Here is a 15,661-nt window from a genome sequence, read left to right on the forward strand (position 1 = left end):
CAGAGTGCAGGACTAGCCTTTTTAGTAAGCCAATGAGTAACTTATACATACTGTACCTTTAACAGGTTTTTGACAAGTTTTCAGATAATAAAAAATGACATGGATGCATCAAGGCGGTTTGCTTACAGAGGACCTACCGGGAAACGCGAATCCGAAAATTCGCTATATGTCTCTTTATCGCTCGAATAAGCAAGAGTGACAGATATGTTAGATAAAGGAATTTTCTTGTTTCACGATAGACCCTCAGATTGTGGTAGTGGCGCCCTGGCGCCCCCTACGCAGTTTCGCGTAATATTCCCTATTACAGAACTAAGACATATAAATAGACAATTTAGGTAATAGATACTCAACAACGAACACCTGACCCTTACCTTATTCAACTCAGTAGCCAGAAGTATAGGCGCCTGGCACTTCACGTTCCTGATTCCAGTATCCACGTGTCTGTGCATAAACCCTACGCAGTTTCGCGTAATATTCCCTATTACAGAACTAAGACATACAAATAGACAATTTAAGTAACAGATACTCAACAACGAACACCTGACCCTTACCTTATTTAACTCAGTAGCCAGATGTATAGGCGCCTGGCACTTCACGTTCCTGATTCCAGTATCCGCGTGTCTGTACATAAACCCTACGCAGTTTCGCATAATATTCCCTATTACAGAACAAAGACATATAAATAGACAATTTAGGTAATAGATACTCAACAACGAACACCTGACCCTTACCTTATTCAACTCAGTAGCCAGATGTATAGGCGCCTGGCACTTCACGTTCCTGATTCCAGTATCCACGTGTCTGTACATAAACCCTACGCAGTTTCGCGTAATATTCCCTATTACAGAACTAAGACATATTAATAGACAATTTAGGTAACGGATGCTCAACAACGAACACCTGACCCTTACCTTATTTAACTCAGTAGCCAGATGTATAGGCGCCTGGCACTTCACGTTCCTGATTCCAGTATCCACGTGTCTGTACATAAAGACGTGATTAGGGTAAGAGTGCGCAGTGGAATTGGAAGGGTTAGGTTACAGTGGGTAATGAAAATTGGCCTTAAGGATACCGATTAAATACCACGTGATTAGAAAACCGGCCAAATGCGAGTCGGGCTCGCACACGAAGGCTTCCGTACCATTACGCAGAAAAACGGCAAAAAATCAAGTTTGTTGTATGGGAGTCCCACTTAAATATTTATTTTATTCTGTTTTTAGTATTTCTTGTTATAGCGGCAACAGAAATACATCATCTGTGAAAATTTCAACTGTCTAGCTATCACGGCTCGTGAGATACAGCCTGGTGACAGACGGACAGACAGACAGCGGAGTCTTAGTAATAGGGTCCCGTTTTTACCCTTTGGGTACGGAACCCTAAAAAGTAAGGAAAGTCCTTTTCATGTGTGCTTGTGGGTAAATTTTTGAAGAGGGTGTTTTTTCGACATTTGTATGGTAATATTTTATTTTTACTAAAAAAAATATACTGTACGAGGCACCACTCTACTTTTTATAGTTAGCTAGATATGTACGTTTAAATATCGACATTTGTATGGCACTATTCCGCTATTTGTAAGGCGCTTTTGACATGTAAATGGCACTTTTTCGATATTCCACGGCAGTATAAAAATTGTTATGGCAATATTTATTATTTTTGTCTCCTTTGTGACCCTGACGACATTTGTATGGCACCTTTTCGGCATTTGTATGGCACTGTGTCGACATTTGTATGCCACATTCGACATTTATATAGTCAAAGTAGCCATACAAATGTCGAAAAAAATGTTTTTAAGCCATCTTTCGTGCATTATGTACTCGATTCACGTATCCAACTATTATTATAAGAAAACACATTTTTATATCAATGGTATTAATCAATAAGAGCCACTGTTCAAGAAAATTAACTGTTTTTCGATACAAAATACCGTCATTGCGTCCGCTACCGTTTGAGATCGAAGCCCAAGTAATGTACTATTTGGCATGGCCATAAAAATATATAATAAAATCCCAAACGAAATAAAAGAAATAAATAATTATAGTAACTTAAAAAATGCATTAAAAACTTACCTAAGTAAAAAAAGCATACTACACATTAATAGTAGATTGTTAACCAAGGGATGAAAGGCACTAATTTCTGTCGAGGTATTTTGGCGCTCGAACGCAGTGAGAGCGCCAATAGTCCGAGGCTGAAATGAGTGCCTTTCACCCGAGTTAAACACTCTACTTTTCATTTCGAATACGAGGAAAGTAAAATGCATATTTTTAACCATGACCAAGTGTATATACATTTTTATAGTATTTCTTGAGGGTACTTTCAATTAACAATTCAGGCAAATGTGTCGTTATTTATGGAATGGAGAGTCAAATATCAGAATAGAAATTGTATAACAAATCCATTTAAACTCAAATTTTAATTACTTATCTTAAAAAAAATAAAAAAATCGTACTTCGAAAGTAAAATGCTCTAGTGCAGACACGTATCATTTTCTGCACACCTTTTAGAACAACAATGACCCTCTTTCAGAGCATGAGAAATGAAAATGATTTTTTTAACGATAATATGGATTAATAACGTTACCGGCACCGATAAAAGTTTGAAAAAAGGTTACAAGAGTGACCATTATAAATTATACACTAGTCTTTAGGAATTGGCTTATGCCTATGATGCATGTTATCTCATAAGTAAGTGTTAAGTATATTGCTATACCCTTACAGGGTTCATGTGGAACTGTATTAAATAGTTATAAGAACTGTATACTAATATGAGTGCAATAAACAATTCCGCGTACCGGAAGACGAACTGCCGGTAGGCCTCCAACGAGGTGGAGCGACGACCTGGTGAAGGTCGCGGGAATTCGGTGGATGCGAGCGGCACAGGATCGGTCGGAGTGGCGAGCCTTGGGGGAGGCCTATGTCCAGCAGTGGACGTCTATCGGCTAACATGATGATGATGATGATGAAACAATTCTAATTCTAATAGACAAACCAATAGTTGTGATGGTAATGATGATGATAATAATGATGTTCACTGTAATTATGTAAACGGTATATGGCGAAAAATTAATGTTGACAATAATGACGGTGATGGTAATGGCGAACTCACTGTTGCAGCAAGAAGTCAATGGCGTCCAGTGCCTCGTTATCCACGGCCACATGCAACGGAGTGTTGCCATTATTGTCTTGTGCGTTTAAATCTGAAACATAAATTATACTAAATACTAGGTATAGTATGCGGTCTATCTACTGAGTTCGTTCACTTACCTGTACTGACAATGGCATTCTGTTAAACAAAAGCCATTTTTCTTTTGTGCCTGAGCGCGTGGCCTTTGTGCCTGATCGCTTGGCTATTGTGTGGGAGCCTCAGGCACAAAGGCCACGCGCTCAGGCACAAAAGACATAATGGCTTTTGTTTAACATAATGCCATTGTTAGTCCGTAAGTGAACGAGCTCAGTAGAGATAGCGTTAACTATACCGTAAAATGGTAGGAGCAAAACTGACATTCAAACCTCGATACATATGCATACTGAATGGTGTATATAATAAATGTTCCGGACATTTGTATTTTAGTTTTTAATTTAATTATGGGTAGTTCCATTACATAACTTTGACGATAAACAGGAAATCCCAGCTCACCCCGTACTCCCTCGTAATGAGGGCTATCGTTTTTTTGCTCACCAGTTGGCGCCTCTGTTGATGGTGGTCCAAAAGTCTAAAGAACAGCTGTCAGTCATTGAAGTGACAAGTGACATTTGACATTTCGAACTATGGAAAAGACCACCATCTACACTAGCGCCGGACTTCCGGTTCGAACGCCATCTTGATAGTAGCCTCGTGATTAATTCCTTTATTTTTTGTTCATTAATATTGTTTAAAGTGTAATATCGATAGCTTTAATACAGTAATCTAATTTGGTAGTGTGCAGTGAATGGAGAATTAATCTCAAAGCGTGTTTAACCACCATTTTGGAGTCAACGGCCGGTAGTCCACGTGCTTCTCGTAAAATCCAGCTATCGGTTTTACGAGACAACAACAACGAACTACCGAACAACGTCGTGCTCTAAGAGCATTTGGTATTTCTACCTCTAACCGTGTCTGGCTAGAGCCCTAGAGGCCCATAATTTTATTTACCGTACACTGGCTGAAGAAAATCTGGAATTATTAATTCGATCCCACGTGGATCCCACTTTGACGTTGGCGAAATCATCGACAGTACCGATGGAGCCATACTACTTAAAGATTGATTGATTACACTAGCGCCCCTAGCGGCGAATTCATACGCGTTAGCCCTCATTGGTGTGAGATGGGTTTTCATACAAAGGTGATTTTGGAAGATTGTTGGATCGATCCTTTTCAGGGTTCCGTACCCAAAGGGTAAAAACAGGACCCTATTACTAAGACTCCGCTGTCCGTCTGTCCGTCCGTCTGTCCGTCTGTCCGTCTGTCTGTCACCAGGCTGTATTTCATGAACCGTGATAGCTAGACAGTTGAAATTTTCACAGATGATGTATTTCTGTGTAGTACTTTTTTAGGGTTCCGTACCCAAAGGGTAAAAACGGGACCCATTACTAAGACTCCGCTGTCCGTCTGTCCGTCCGTCTGTCCGTCTGTCACCAGGCTGTATCTCATGAACCGTGATAGCTAGACAGTTGAAATTTTCACAGATGATGTATTTCTGTTGCCGCTATAACAACAAATACTAAATACAGAATAAAATAAATATTTAAGTGGGCCTCCCATACAAAAAACGTGATTTTTTTGCCATTTTTTGTATGGGAGCCCCATTTAAATATTTATATTATTCTGTTTTTAGTATTTGTTGTTATAGCGGCAACAGAAATACATCATCTGTGAAAATTTCAACTGTCTAGCTATCACGGTTCATGAGATACAGCCTGGTGACAGACGGACAGACAGACAGCGGAGTTTTAAGTAATAGGGTCCCGTTTTTACCCTTTGGGTACGGAACCCTAAAAAACAGATTCATTTGTAGGTAATGAGAAAAATATGGAAGTGGTTTTCGTGCTTCTTATGTATAACCTATATATAGTTATATAATATCTTTGTGTAGTACTTTTTTAGGGTTCCGTACCCAAAGGGTAAAAACGGGACCCATTACTAAGACTCCGCTGTCCGTCTGTCCGTCCGTCTGTCCGTCTGTCACCAGGCTGTATCTCATGAACCGTGATAGCTAGACAGTTGAAATTTTCACAGATGATGTATTTCTGTTGCCGCTATAACAACAAATACTAAAAACAGAATAATATAAATATTTAAGTGGGCCTCCCATACAAAAAACGTGATTTTTTTGCCATTTTTTGTATGGGAGCCCCATTTAAATATTTATATTATTCTGTTTTTAGTATTTGTTGTTATAGCGGCAACAGAAATACATCATCTGTGAAAATTTCAACTGTCTAGCTATCACGGTTCATGAGATACAGCCTGGTGACAGACGGACAGACAGACAGCGGAGTTTTAAGTAATAGGGTCCCGTTTTTACCCTTTGGGTACGGAACCCTAAAAAACAGATTCATTTGTAGGTAATGAGAAAAATATGGAAGTGGTTTTCGTGCTTCTTATGTATAACCTATATATAGTTATATAATATCTTTGTGTAGTACTTTTTTAGGGTTCCGTACCCAAAGGGTAAAAACGGGACCCATTACTAAGACTCCGCTGTCCGTCTGTCCGTCCGTCTGTCCGTCTGTCACCAGGCTGTATCTCATGAACCGTGATAGCTAGACAGTTGAAATTTTCACAGATGATGTATTTCTGTTGCCGCTATAACAACAAATACTAAAAACAGAATAATATAAATATTTAAGTGGGCCTCCCATACAAAAAACGTGATTTTTTTGACATTTTTTGTATGGGAGCCCCATTTAAATATTTATATTATTCTGTTTTTAGTATTTGTTGTTATAGCGGCAACAGAAATACATCATCTGTGAAAATTTAAACTGTCTAACTATCACGGTTCATGAGATACAGCCTGGTGACAGACGGACAGACAGACAGCGGAGTTTTAAGTAATAGGGTCCCGTTTTTACCCTTTGGGTACGGAACCCTAAAAAACAGATTCATTTGTAGGTAATGAGAAAAATATGGAAGTGGTTTTCGTGCTTCTTATGTATAACCTATATATAGTTATATAATATCTTTGTGTAGTACTTTTTTAGGGTTCCGTACCCAAAGGGTAAAAACGGGACCCATTACTAAGACTCCGCTCTCCGTCTGTCCGTCCGTCTGTCCGTCTGTCACCAGGCTGTATCTCATGAACCGTGATAGCTAGACAGTTGAAATTTTCACAGATGATGTATTTCTGTTGCCGCTATAACAACAAATACTAAAAACAGAATAATATAAATATTTAAATGGGGCTCCCATGCAACAAACGTGATTTTTTTGCTGTTTTTTTCCGTAATGGTACGGAACCCTTCGTGCGCGAGTCCGACTCGCACTTGGCCGTTTTTTTGTATATTAGCTGTGGTCGTGGAAAATTTACATTTATTGGTTTTCCTTCCAGCCCGCCGTTCCCATTACTTGTATCGGTATTTCTAATACCCATTCGTCGCACCAAGCCATTCAAAGAACACTTAGCACATACATACATACATACATATAATCACGCCTATTTCCCGGAGGGGTAGGCAGAGACCACGGATTTCCACTTGCTACGATCCTGACATACCTCTTTCGCTTCCTTCACTTTCATAACATTCCTCATACACGCTCGCCGGTTTAGAGTGCTCTTGACCTGGCCTTTCTTCAGGGTTTTTCCCGATCTGATCAGAGAAAGTCCGCCGAGGTCTGCCCCTTCCAACACTTAGCACAATTCTAGAATAGTGTACTTCTATGTAGTTATAATTATCAATTTTGCACAACATGTAACATAATATATTTCTAAAATCGCGATCAGCTCATTAAGTTAGTTTTTTTTTAATTGCGACGAAAACATAACCTATATTTCAATTATTCACTTGATCGTATTTATCACACTTGCTCGAAAAATATCTTTTCATCACACTCGCTCAGTAAATGTGGAATTGCATGCAGGTTAGCGGGAACTATAGAAAAAGCGTTTTCCCTAGGGAGTTATGAGGCTTCTAGTATTATAATTAACAGTTTTTTTGTCTTTATACTTCATTTTTGTATCGCAAGTGTGATGAAAACATTGTTTGTAACTCAGGGAGTAATAATATTGCAAACTTACGCCCCATGTTGCACAATGTACTATATTTCATGCGGGTGTACTAACAAAGACCTATATTGTTCCCGCGGGAGTTATGGATTGTTAAAAAGCTATTTTTATACAATTTTATTTTTCAATCGTGTCTTCGATGCCTAACCTGTCAAGCAATGAAAATATGGCGGACGAATGTTTGCAATGTCATATAAAATTTTGTTTTCGCTTTAAATTTAGTTTTTTCTTCGCAAGTATCACGAAAAACATTGTACTTAACTCCGGGGTTAAGAATATTGCAAACTCGGGTCTTTAATTCCCTCCAGCAGCTGCAGCTATCGGGAATTATCACCCTCGTGTCGTTCACTTACCCCTCGTTGCACAATGTACTATTGCTGTCACCGCGTGACGTCTCAGATATGTTTATTTCCATAAACATAGTATATACAAGTAGTTATAGACGCGCCACCGAGCGACCGGGGGTAAGAGAAAGAATATTCATATAAAATTTGGGCAGCATAGGATTTTTTCTCTTTCACTCTTATACATTTCAATATTTCGCCATCGCCTCCTACCTATGATATGCCGGTCGGTGATAAGGACAGAGCATGGCACTATTTTCTCTTTCCTCTTATAGGAATCGCAATAAGACTATCTTTCTCTATCAAAGAGTGTCAGGCCCTTGTTTATTTCCTACCTCCGCCGTAGTTGGTGATGATGTGCAGGATGTTGGTGGTGTTCCTAGCGGCGGCCTGGTGCGCGACAGTGCGCCCCCTGACGTCCCGGACGGCCAAACGCGAAGGCTCGCTTAGGTATAGGCGCATGAAGTCCTCGGCGTTACCGCTTTCCGCTGCCTGCGGAGCAAAATTTACGTAAAGTTTATTGACATTTACCTTTTGTTGTAAGCACCATGGAGACTATATAAAGGAGCCAAATATCTATGTATGAAAAGTGTCCATTAAAAAACAGTAATTAGGCGGCGCCACCATACACCAAAATACTACCAAAAACAACCTACGTAATTTGGTCGGGTTATTTGTGGGTTCATGTTATACTCATGTTCCAGAGCCTAACTAGCGCCACCGGAGAGATTAGGAACTATTATTTAAAGCTGAAAGCGGTCTCTTGCAACAATTCTGCCATAAGAGATTGGCATCCTTTCTATACCATCCATAGTAAGCAGGGCCCTTATATGGCATGCCGTTGATGCGGATGAGCGAGTTAACAAAAACAGTATGAGAAACGCACTGACGCACTGGCCACGCCATTATTAGGCTAAGGCGACAACCATAGGTTGGAGCAAGACACAGCGTTTGGCATTTTCTTTCCCACCTATGGTTATTAGCCTAAGCTAGTCGCGCAGTGTGGCCAGCGCGTGACGCGGCGTGCGGCGGAGCTTATCCTATAGTACAGGTTGGCCAAATAACAGGTATATTTAGTTTTGTAATAGTACTAGCTGTTGCCCGCGACTTCGTACGCGTGGATTTGTATGTTGGTGGTTATATTTTCTACATGAGCATAATATAGAACATTATGCAGCAAAAGATATCAGTAGGGAGGGTTAATCATTTGTTAATTATTATACAACGCATGAAATTTGTCTTTCACAAACTACGAAGTTTCAAGACCATAACTGACAAAAATTGTTCCCGATATAATCCCTCTCGACCCTCTTAGAAGATTTACAAGTCCACTATTTAAAAAAATATTCGCTCCCGAAACTATTAAGTAATACAAACTTTTCAAAAACGGTGTAAGTAATCAATTTTCGTCTATTTTAATATAATGCCCTTTTTACCAAGTTTCAAGTTCCTAGCTTAAAAGAAAATTTGTACCACATATAAACTTACATCCCCTTTTTAACGCCTTTAGGGGTTGAATTTTGAAGAACGTTGAAATAACTTTTTTGGAATCTTATATAGGTACAATGCCTTTCTAAGAAGTTTCAAAGCATTTGTAATAGATTCACTTTGAACCCCTTTTTAACCACTTTAGGGGATGAATTTTTAAACACGCTGAAATCACTTTTCTTGTATTCTAATAACATGCCTTTATGCAAAGATTCAAGTCGCGCACTTAAAAAAATGTTTGACCTCCATACAAACTTTCTACCCCTTTTTCACCACCTTAAGGGATGAATTTTCAAAAACGCTGAAATTACTTTACTAGTATTTTAATAATATGCCTTTATACAAAGTTTCAAGTCCCGCACTCAAAAAAATTTATGATATCCATACAAACTTTCAACCCCTTTTTCACCACCTTAGGGGATGAATTTTGAAAAACTCCTTAGTGGATACTAACATCATAAAAGCTATCTATTGTGAAAAATTCAGCTCTCTAGGTCTAACAGATTGGGCTGGGCGTTGATTTAAGTGAGTCAGTCAGTCAGTCAGTCAGTCAGTTAGTCAGGTCTTTTACGTTTATATATGTCAGACAAATGTCCACCTCTAGCAGCCAGGAGCTGTTAAATCAGGCGATCTTGGGGGCCAATGAATGTCACCGTTTCTCGAATTTTCCGCATTTTTTTACAGTTTCCGCAATACATGATTGGGGATTGACGTTTTAATAATTAACACGCGTTGTTCCGTCGTAAAACGCTCCATAACAAATTTGCCGTATTTACACAAAGTAATTTTCATGCAACAACTGTCATATTTACCGCCAAAACAAAATGGCGGCAAAAAAAGTTGTATACCTCCAAGTTGGCTACTCTGTAGTAAGTTTCAAAACAGAGTATGTAAACTGATTTATAATTAAATTCCAATAATCTAACCTCACTTTTTCTTTTTTCCGTATGTTTTAAAAAACTAAACAAAGCTACATCTATATTTATTTTAAAAGAGTATGCAAAAGGGAAATTTGAGTTTACTACTTTACATATTTTCCATTATTACGAAAGAAAAAGGATCTGAGTGAGGTCAGTTTTTTGGAATTTAATTACAAATCCGAGCCTATACACATCGACGACTTATTGCCTCATTTCGTGTCTAAAATGTAAAGTTTTGTTTAACTTTTAATGAGGCAAATGTAATAGTTAAAATTCATAATTAAACAAAGTTATTTCCACTGTCAAAAGAGTCAAGTGCGAACTGTTATTACCGTCATATTTAAGCGAATTTGAGTTCTAAAAATAGTCTCTTTAAAGTTATTTATACCTCTCAAATAATGTCTAAAAATATAAGGTTCTTACTATGAACTAGTAATTACTTAGTATGAACACTTAAGCCGTTTTTGGTTTTAGCGATATAACGAGGAAATGGAAGGTTTCTTCAATTTGTAGTAATTGGTCTGACAATATTGCGTAATTCTCTTGATATTTGGTGATATCATAGAGTAACTTATACTAGAGCGGTACCTGTCATAGTAAATTTTGTAACCCCAATAAATTCACTGCCATCTGTCGACACACTTTAAAACTAAAAATGAAGATTTATAAAAATACGATAGAATGTATTTAAATATAGATAAATGATTTTTTTTATTTGCATTAATTATTTTTTTGATTTTGACCCATGTTCTTTCACTGATATGCGTTAAAATTGTTAAATAACAAACGAAACCGTCAACGCCATCTATACGACTGTAGGTCAAAACTAGTAGCGCCCTCTGAACGAGAATCAAATTTTCTTGATTTTCGAGGCACGTTTTTTCCTTAGACTGTATATATCTATTGGTGATATCTATCAAATTTACACGAATGTTCTGGAACACGTGTTACATGCGGGTAATTCAGGGGTTGAAAATGATTTACCCAAAATTGTAGTTTATGCCGGTATAATAAAATCAAGGTACTCTCTTCCGAGACTCGCGAACCACGTGACTGGCACTAAGCCAACGTCATCGTGCTGTTCACAGGTTCACCATGACGTAGGCTTGTGTCATGATTTATTTATGTTAACATTTAAGATAGCAGTTAAATAATAATTCTACTGTGGCAACATTAGTACGTTACCCCGATTAATACAGGGGTAGCTGGGAAAGTAACATTATACTGTTGGCAACACGGGAGTTTTAGCAAATGGTGGGGCACGGAGTAACGGGAACAGACTCGTTCACTTGGGTTGAGGCGGTCAAAGAGGACGCATCGCAAAGGACTGGTTAAGTCAGAGTACCTGTAAGTACCTCCATTGTTATGTTGGGAATAATTTAGAGTAACCATGCAAGAAGCTTCACACTTATGTCAGTCACGTGGTTCGCAAGTCTTGGAAGAGTACCAGGCGGACTATATTATTATACCATGAGTTTATGTATATAATTAAATACCGTTAACCGGGGTGAATAGGGATGGCTGGGGTTAATAGGGACAAAACTTACAATGTGATTCACCTGACAATTTTTTACAAAATACCCGCATACATTGTATTATCCACCTTACAGAAAACCGCAGCCAAATAACACTAGACCCTACTCATAGTGTTGTGTTCCTGCCGGTGAGTAAGGTTGCCAGAGCTCGAGGGAGAGGAGTGTAAGGGTCGGCAACGCGCATGTAACTCCTTTGGAGTTGCAGGCGTACATAGGCTACGGAGACTGCTTAACATCAGGCGGGCCGTATGCTTGTTTGCCACCGACGTAGTATAATGCTGATATCGGTCCAACTGTCAGAGAGTTATGATGCCACAGACAGATAGACATTGGCGTCAAACATATGGTCCGAGAGCTGGTGGAAATTTGGAGTAGGTCCTTGAGGCAAGCTGAAAATTTACTTGATGCTTCTCCTATCTTACCCTACCTCAGCACTACAAGTCTGGCTGCAGGGTAGCGGGTCTAAACCAACCTATAAATTTTTAAAGAATTTTTTTTTTGGTGCCCAAAAAAGGTTCTTGAGGCAATCTGTAATTTCTACAAGTGAAAATTGAATATCTAAATAGTCATAAAAAAATTATGCCAGACGATTTGGCCGGGTCTTTAACCTTGCCAAACGCGTGCAAAATATTTTTTTTTTTAATTCAAAAAAGGTTCTTGAGGCAATCTGTAATTTTTACAGGTTAAAGTTAAGTATCTAAATTGTTGCTCTCGAAGTTGTTGACGATTATGTATACCTAGGACAAACAGTCCAGTTAGGTAGGTCCAACTTCGAGAAAGAGGTCACTCGTCGAATCCGACTCGGTTGGGCAGCGTTCGGGAAGCTCCACAGTATCTTTTCGTCCAAATTGCCGCAGTGTCTTAAGTCAAAAGTCTTTGACCAGTGTGTGTTGCCAGTGATGACATACGGATCTGAGACGTGGGCGCTAACGATGGGCCTCATAAGAAGGCTCAAGGTCACGCAAAGGGCAATGGAGAGAGCTATGCTCGGGGTTTCTCTGCGTGATAGAGTCAGAAATGATGATATCCGCAGTAGAACTAGGGTCACCGATATAGCTCGCAGAATTGCAAACCTTAAGTGGCAGTGGGCGGGGCACATTGCTCGCAGAACTGATGGCCGGTGGGGCCGGAAGGTTCTGGAGTGGCGTCCGCGTACCGGAAGACGAACTGCCGGTAGGCCTTCAACGAGATGGAGCGACGACCTGGTGAAAGTCGCGGGAATTCGGTGGTTGCGAGCGGCACAGGATCGGTCGGAGTGGCGAGCCTTGGGGGAGGCCTATGTCCAGCAGTGGACGTCTATCGGCTGACATGATGATGATGATGATGATCTAAATAGTCATAAAAAAAATAAGCCAGACGATTTGGTCGGGGCCTTCTACCTGCCAGACGATCTAGAAAGTTACGTATGGCACTTACTCGCACGCAAAATTAAGTTTGTTATCCTGCATAAATGTATGCTAATACAAAGTTATTTTTGTAGTGCAGTAAATTAAAGGTAAAAGGTACAAATTAGGATGTACGATGTGATTGTGATTATGAATATTTGTATATTTATGATAATTATGTACACTGAGTATTAGTAGGGATATAGTAAATGTAATATGACCGAATTTATAAGAATGTATTGTAATTTTAATAAATACATGTACAATTTAAATACAGAATAGTAATGTGTTGTAATTATTATGTGTGAATTTGTTATTTTATTATTAATGCTTGAATATTTGAATAATACAAATAATAATACAAATATGATGATGATGGTGATTGTTTCATGTACTCATAGGTTATTCAGTGTGTGGGGTAAAAGGGGGCGAGAATTTTATTATTTTTGCGCTACTACGCTCGGTTTAGAAGCTAGAGCCATATATATATATTTATTTTTCGTTGTTTTTAAATTTCATAATTTTTGCGCTACGACGCACGGTTTAGCAGTTACAGCCCTTTTTTTTAACGTTTTTTTTTTAATTTTATCATTGTGTTTTTTATATCACTTATGGGTTCCTTGAAAGGGAACGAAAATTTGATTGTTTTTGTGCTACGGCGCACGGTTTTGGAGATACAGCCCTATAAAGTTGTTTTTTTTTCTTTTTGGTAATTTTTTATATTAACTCCTAAAGCTTTCCTAAAGGGGAGGAAAATTTTGATTATTTTTGCGCTACGACGCACGGTTTAGCAGATACAGCCCTATAACGTTTTTTTGTTGTTTTTTATTATTATTGTGTTTTTTATTTATCACATGGGTTTTTTAAAGGGGAACGAAAATTTGATTTATTTTACGCTACGACGCACGGCTTAGGAGATACAGCCCTATAAAGATATTTCTTTTGTTTTTTTTTTTTTCAAATATAAATTAAGGATCATATCTAGAGGGGAACGAAAATTTTATTATTTTTGGCGACGCATGGTTTAGAAGATACAGCCCTATGAAGATTTTTTTTTGTTTTTTTTTTAAATATAAATTAAGGGTTACCTAGAGGGAAACGAAAATTTTATTATTTTTCGCTACGACGCATGGTTTAGGAGATACAGCCCTATATTTATTTTTTTTTCTTTTTTTTTTCTTTTTTGATTTTCATTGTGTTCTTTATTATATTACTTTGGGGTTTTATAAAGGGGAACGAAAATTTTATTATTTTTGCGCTACGACGCATGGTTTAGTAGATACAGCCCTATAAAGATTTTTTTGTCTTTTTGGTTTTTTTTTTTCAAATATAAATTAAGGGTTACCTAGAGGGGAACGAAATTTTTATTATTTTTGCGCTACGACGCATGCTTTAGCAGATACAGCCCTATAAAGATTTTGTTTTTTTTTGCGTTTATTTTAAATATAAATTAAGGGTTGCTTACGCGGGAAAGAAAATTTGATTATTTTTGCGCTCCGACTAAAACAAATTTCAGCTGTTTAGCCCGTTCGCATGAACACAGATGCCATGTTTACATTAAAATAAAAAAAAATACTCAATTTCGTATGAAATTCCTTTAAGCGAGGTTTAGACTAGCAATAACTTGCATGCAATTTTCATTACATTGCGGTATCTGATAAACATTTTGAATGCAGTTTACCTTAGTAGTCGGTAATGTAACGTAAATTGCATGCAAGTTCTTGCTAGTCTAAACCTCGCTTTACAGTTCTCTCGAGTTGCTCCGCCCGAAACGTGATACTTTGAAGGCTGTTTTGACGCACATGAGGACGATATTTCATTGCATGTCAAGAAAATTAAACGATTAAAAACGATTATCGTTCCAAAAACTTGTTATTTAACTGTACAGCGAATAAAATAATTTAAATAACTTATAGTGACGTCACAAAGTTTGTGACTCCCTCACAACATGTCACATTTTCTTGACCCCCTCCCCCCCTAAACGTGTGATGTAATTAATTTTATTTCATTTATTCATTTATTTTAATCAACTTAGGATCATAATACATTACATTATAACATTACATAAAATTATTATATTACAGTTAAGATTAAAATTAAAATTAAATTAGACTAATATTATATTAAACCCCTAAAATAATTAATTAATTATTTAATAAATTATTTATTATTTAATTATATTATATGATATATGAAAGATGAAAAAAAATCATGAACACAGCCATGCACGCCATGTTTACATTAAAATAAAATAAAAATATTTCCCGGCCTAGGCCTTCGTCATAACTAATGAACTACCCATGTATCTACAATAGAGATACAGCTGGACATATTGTCGCTAATTTCATATGTACTATGCCCACACCCTATTCATACCCATAATTATCATAAATATATACTCTCAATCACATCGTACATCCAAATTTGTACTTTTCTATCTTTAATTTTCTGCACTACAAAATTAACTTTGTATTAGCATACATTTATACAGGATAACAAACTTAATTTTGCGTGCGAGTAAGTGCCATACGTAACTTTCTAGATCGTCTGGCAGGTAGAAGGCCCCGACCAAATCGTCTGGCTTATTTTTTTTATGACTATTTAGATACTTAACTTTAACCTGTAAAAATTACAGATTGCCTCAAGAACCTTTTTTGAATTTTTTGAAAAAATATTTTGCACGCGTCTGGCAAGGTTAAAGACCCGGCCAAATCGTCTGGCATAATTTTTTTATGACTATTTAGATATTCAATTTTCACTTGTAGAAATTACAGATTGCCTCAAGAAC

General features: G+C 37.7%; 1 protein-coding gene across 1 annotated transcript in view; it reads right to left on the minus strand.

Annotated features, from left to right (window-relative positions):
* LOC134754579 (transient receptor potential cation channel subfamily A member 1) overlaps positions 1-15,661 on the minus strand; it is a 71,992-nt gene that overhangs the window by 37,358 nt on the left and 18,973 nt on the right. The window contains exons 2-4 of the mRNA XM_063690896.1: positions 7,881-8,037; positions 3,103-3,193; positions 912-981 (exon numbers count right to left, since the gene is read on the minus strand). Of these exons, the coding sequence (XP_063546966.1) occupies positions 912-981; positions 3,103-3,193; positions 7,881-8,037 (318 nt within the window). The remainder of the gene's footprint in view (positions 1-911; positions 982-3,102; positions 3,194-7,880; positions 8,038-15,661) is intronic.

This window comes from Cydia strobilella, chromosome Z (genome assembly GCF_947568885.1).
Source record: "Cydia strobilella chromosome Z, ilCydStro3.1, whole genome shotgun sequence".
NCBI classification, from domain to species: domain Eukaryota; kingdom Metazoa; phylum Arthropoda; class Insecta; order Lepidoptera; family Tortricidae; genus Cydia; species Cydia strobilella.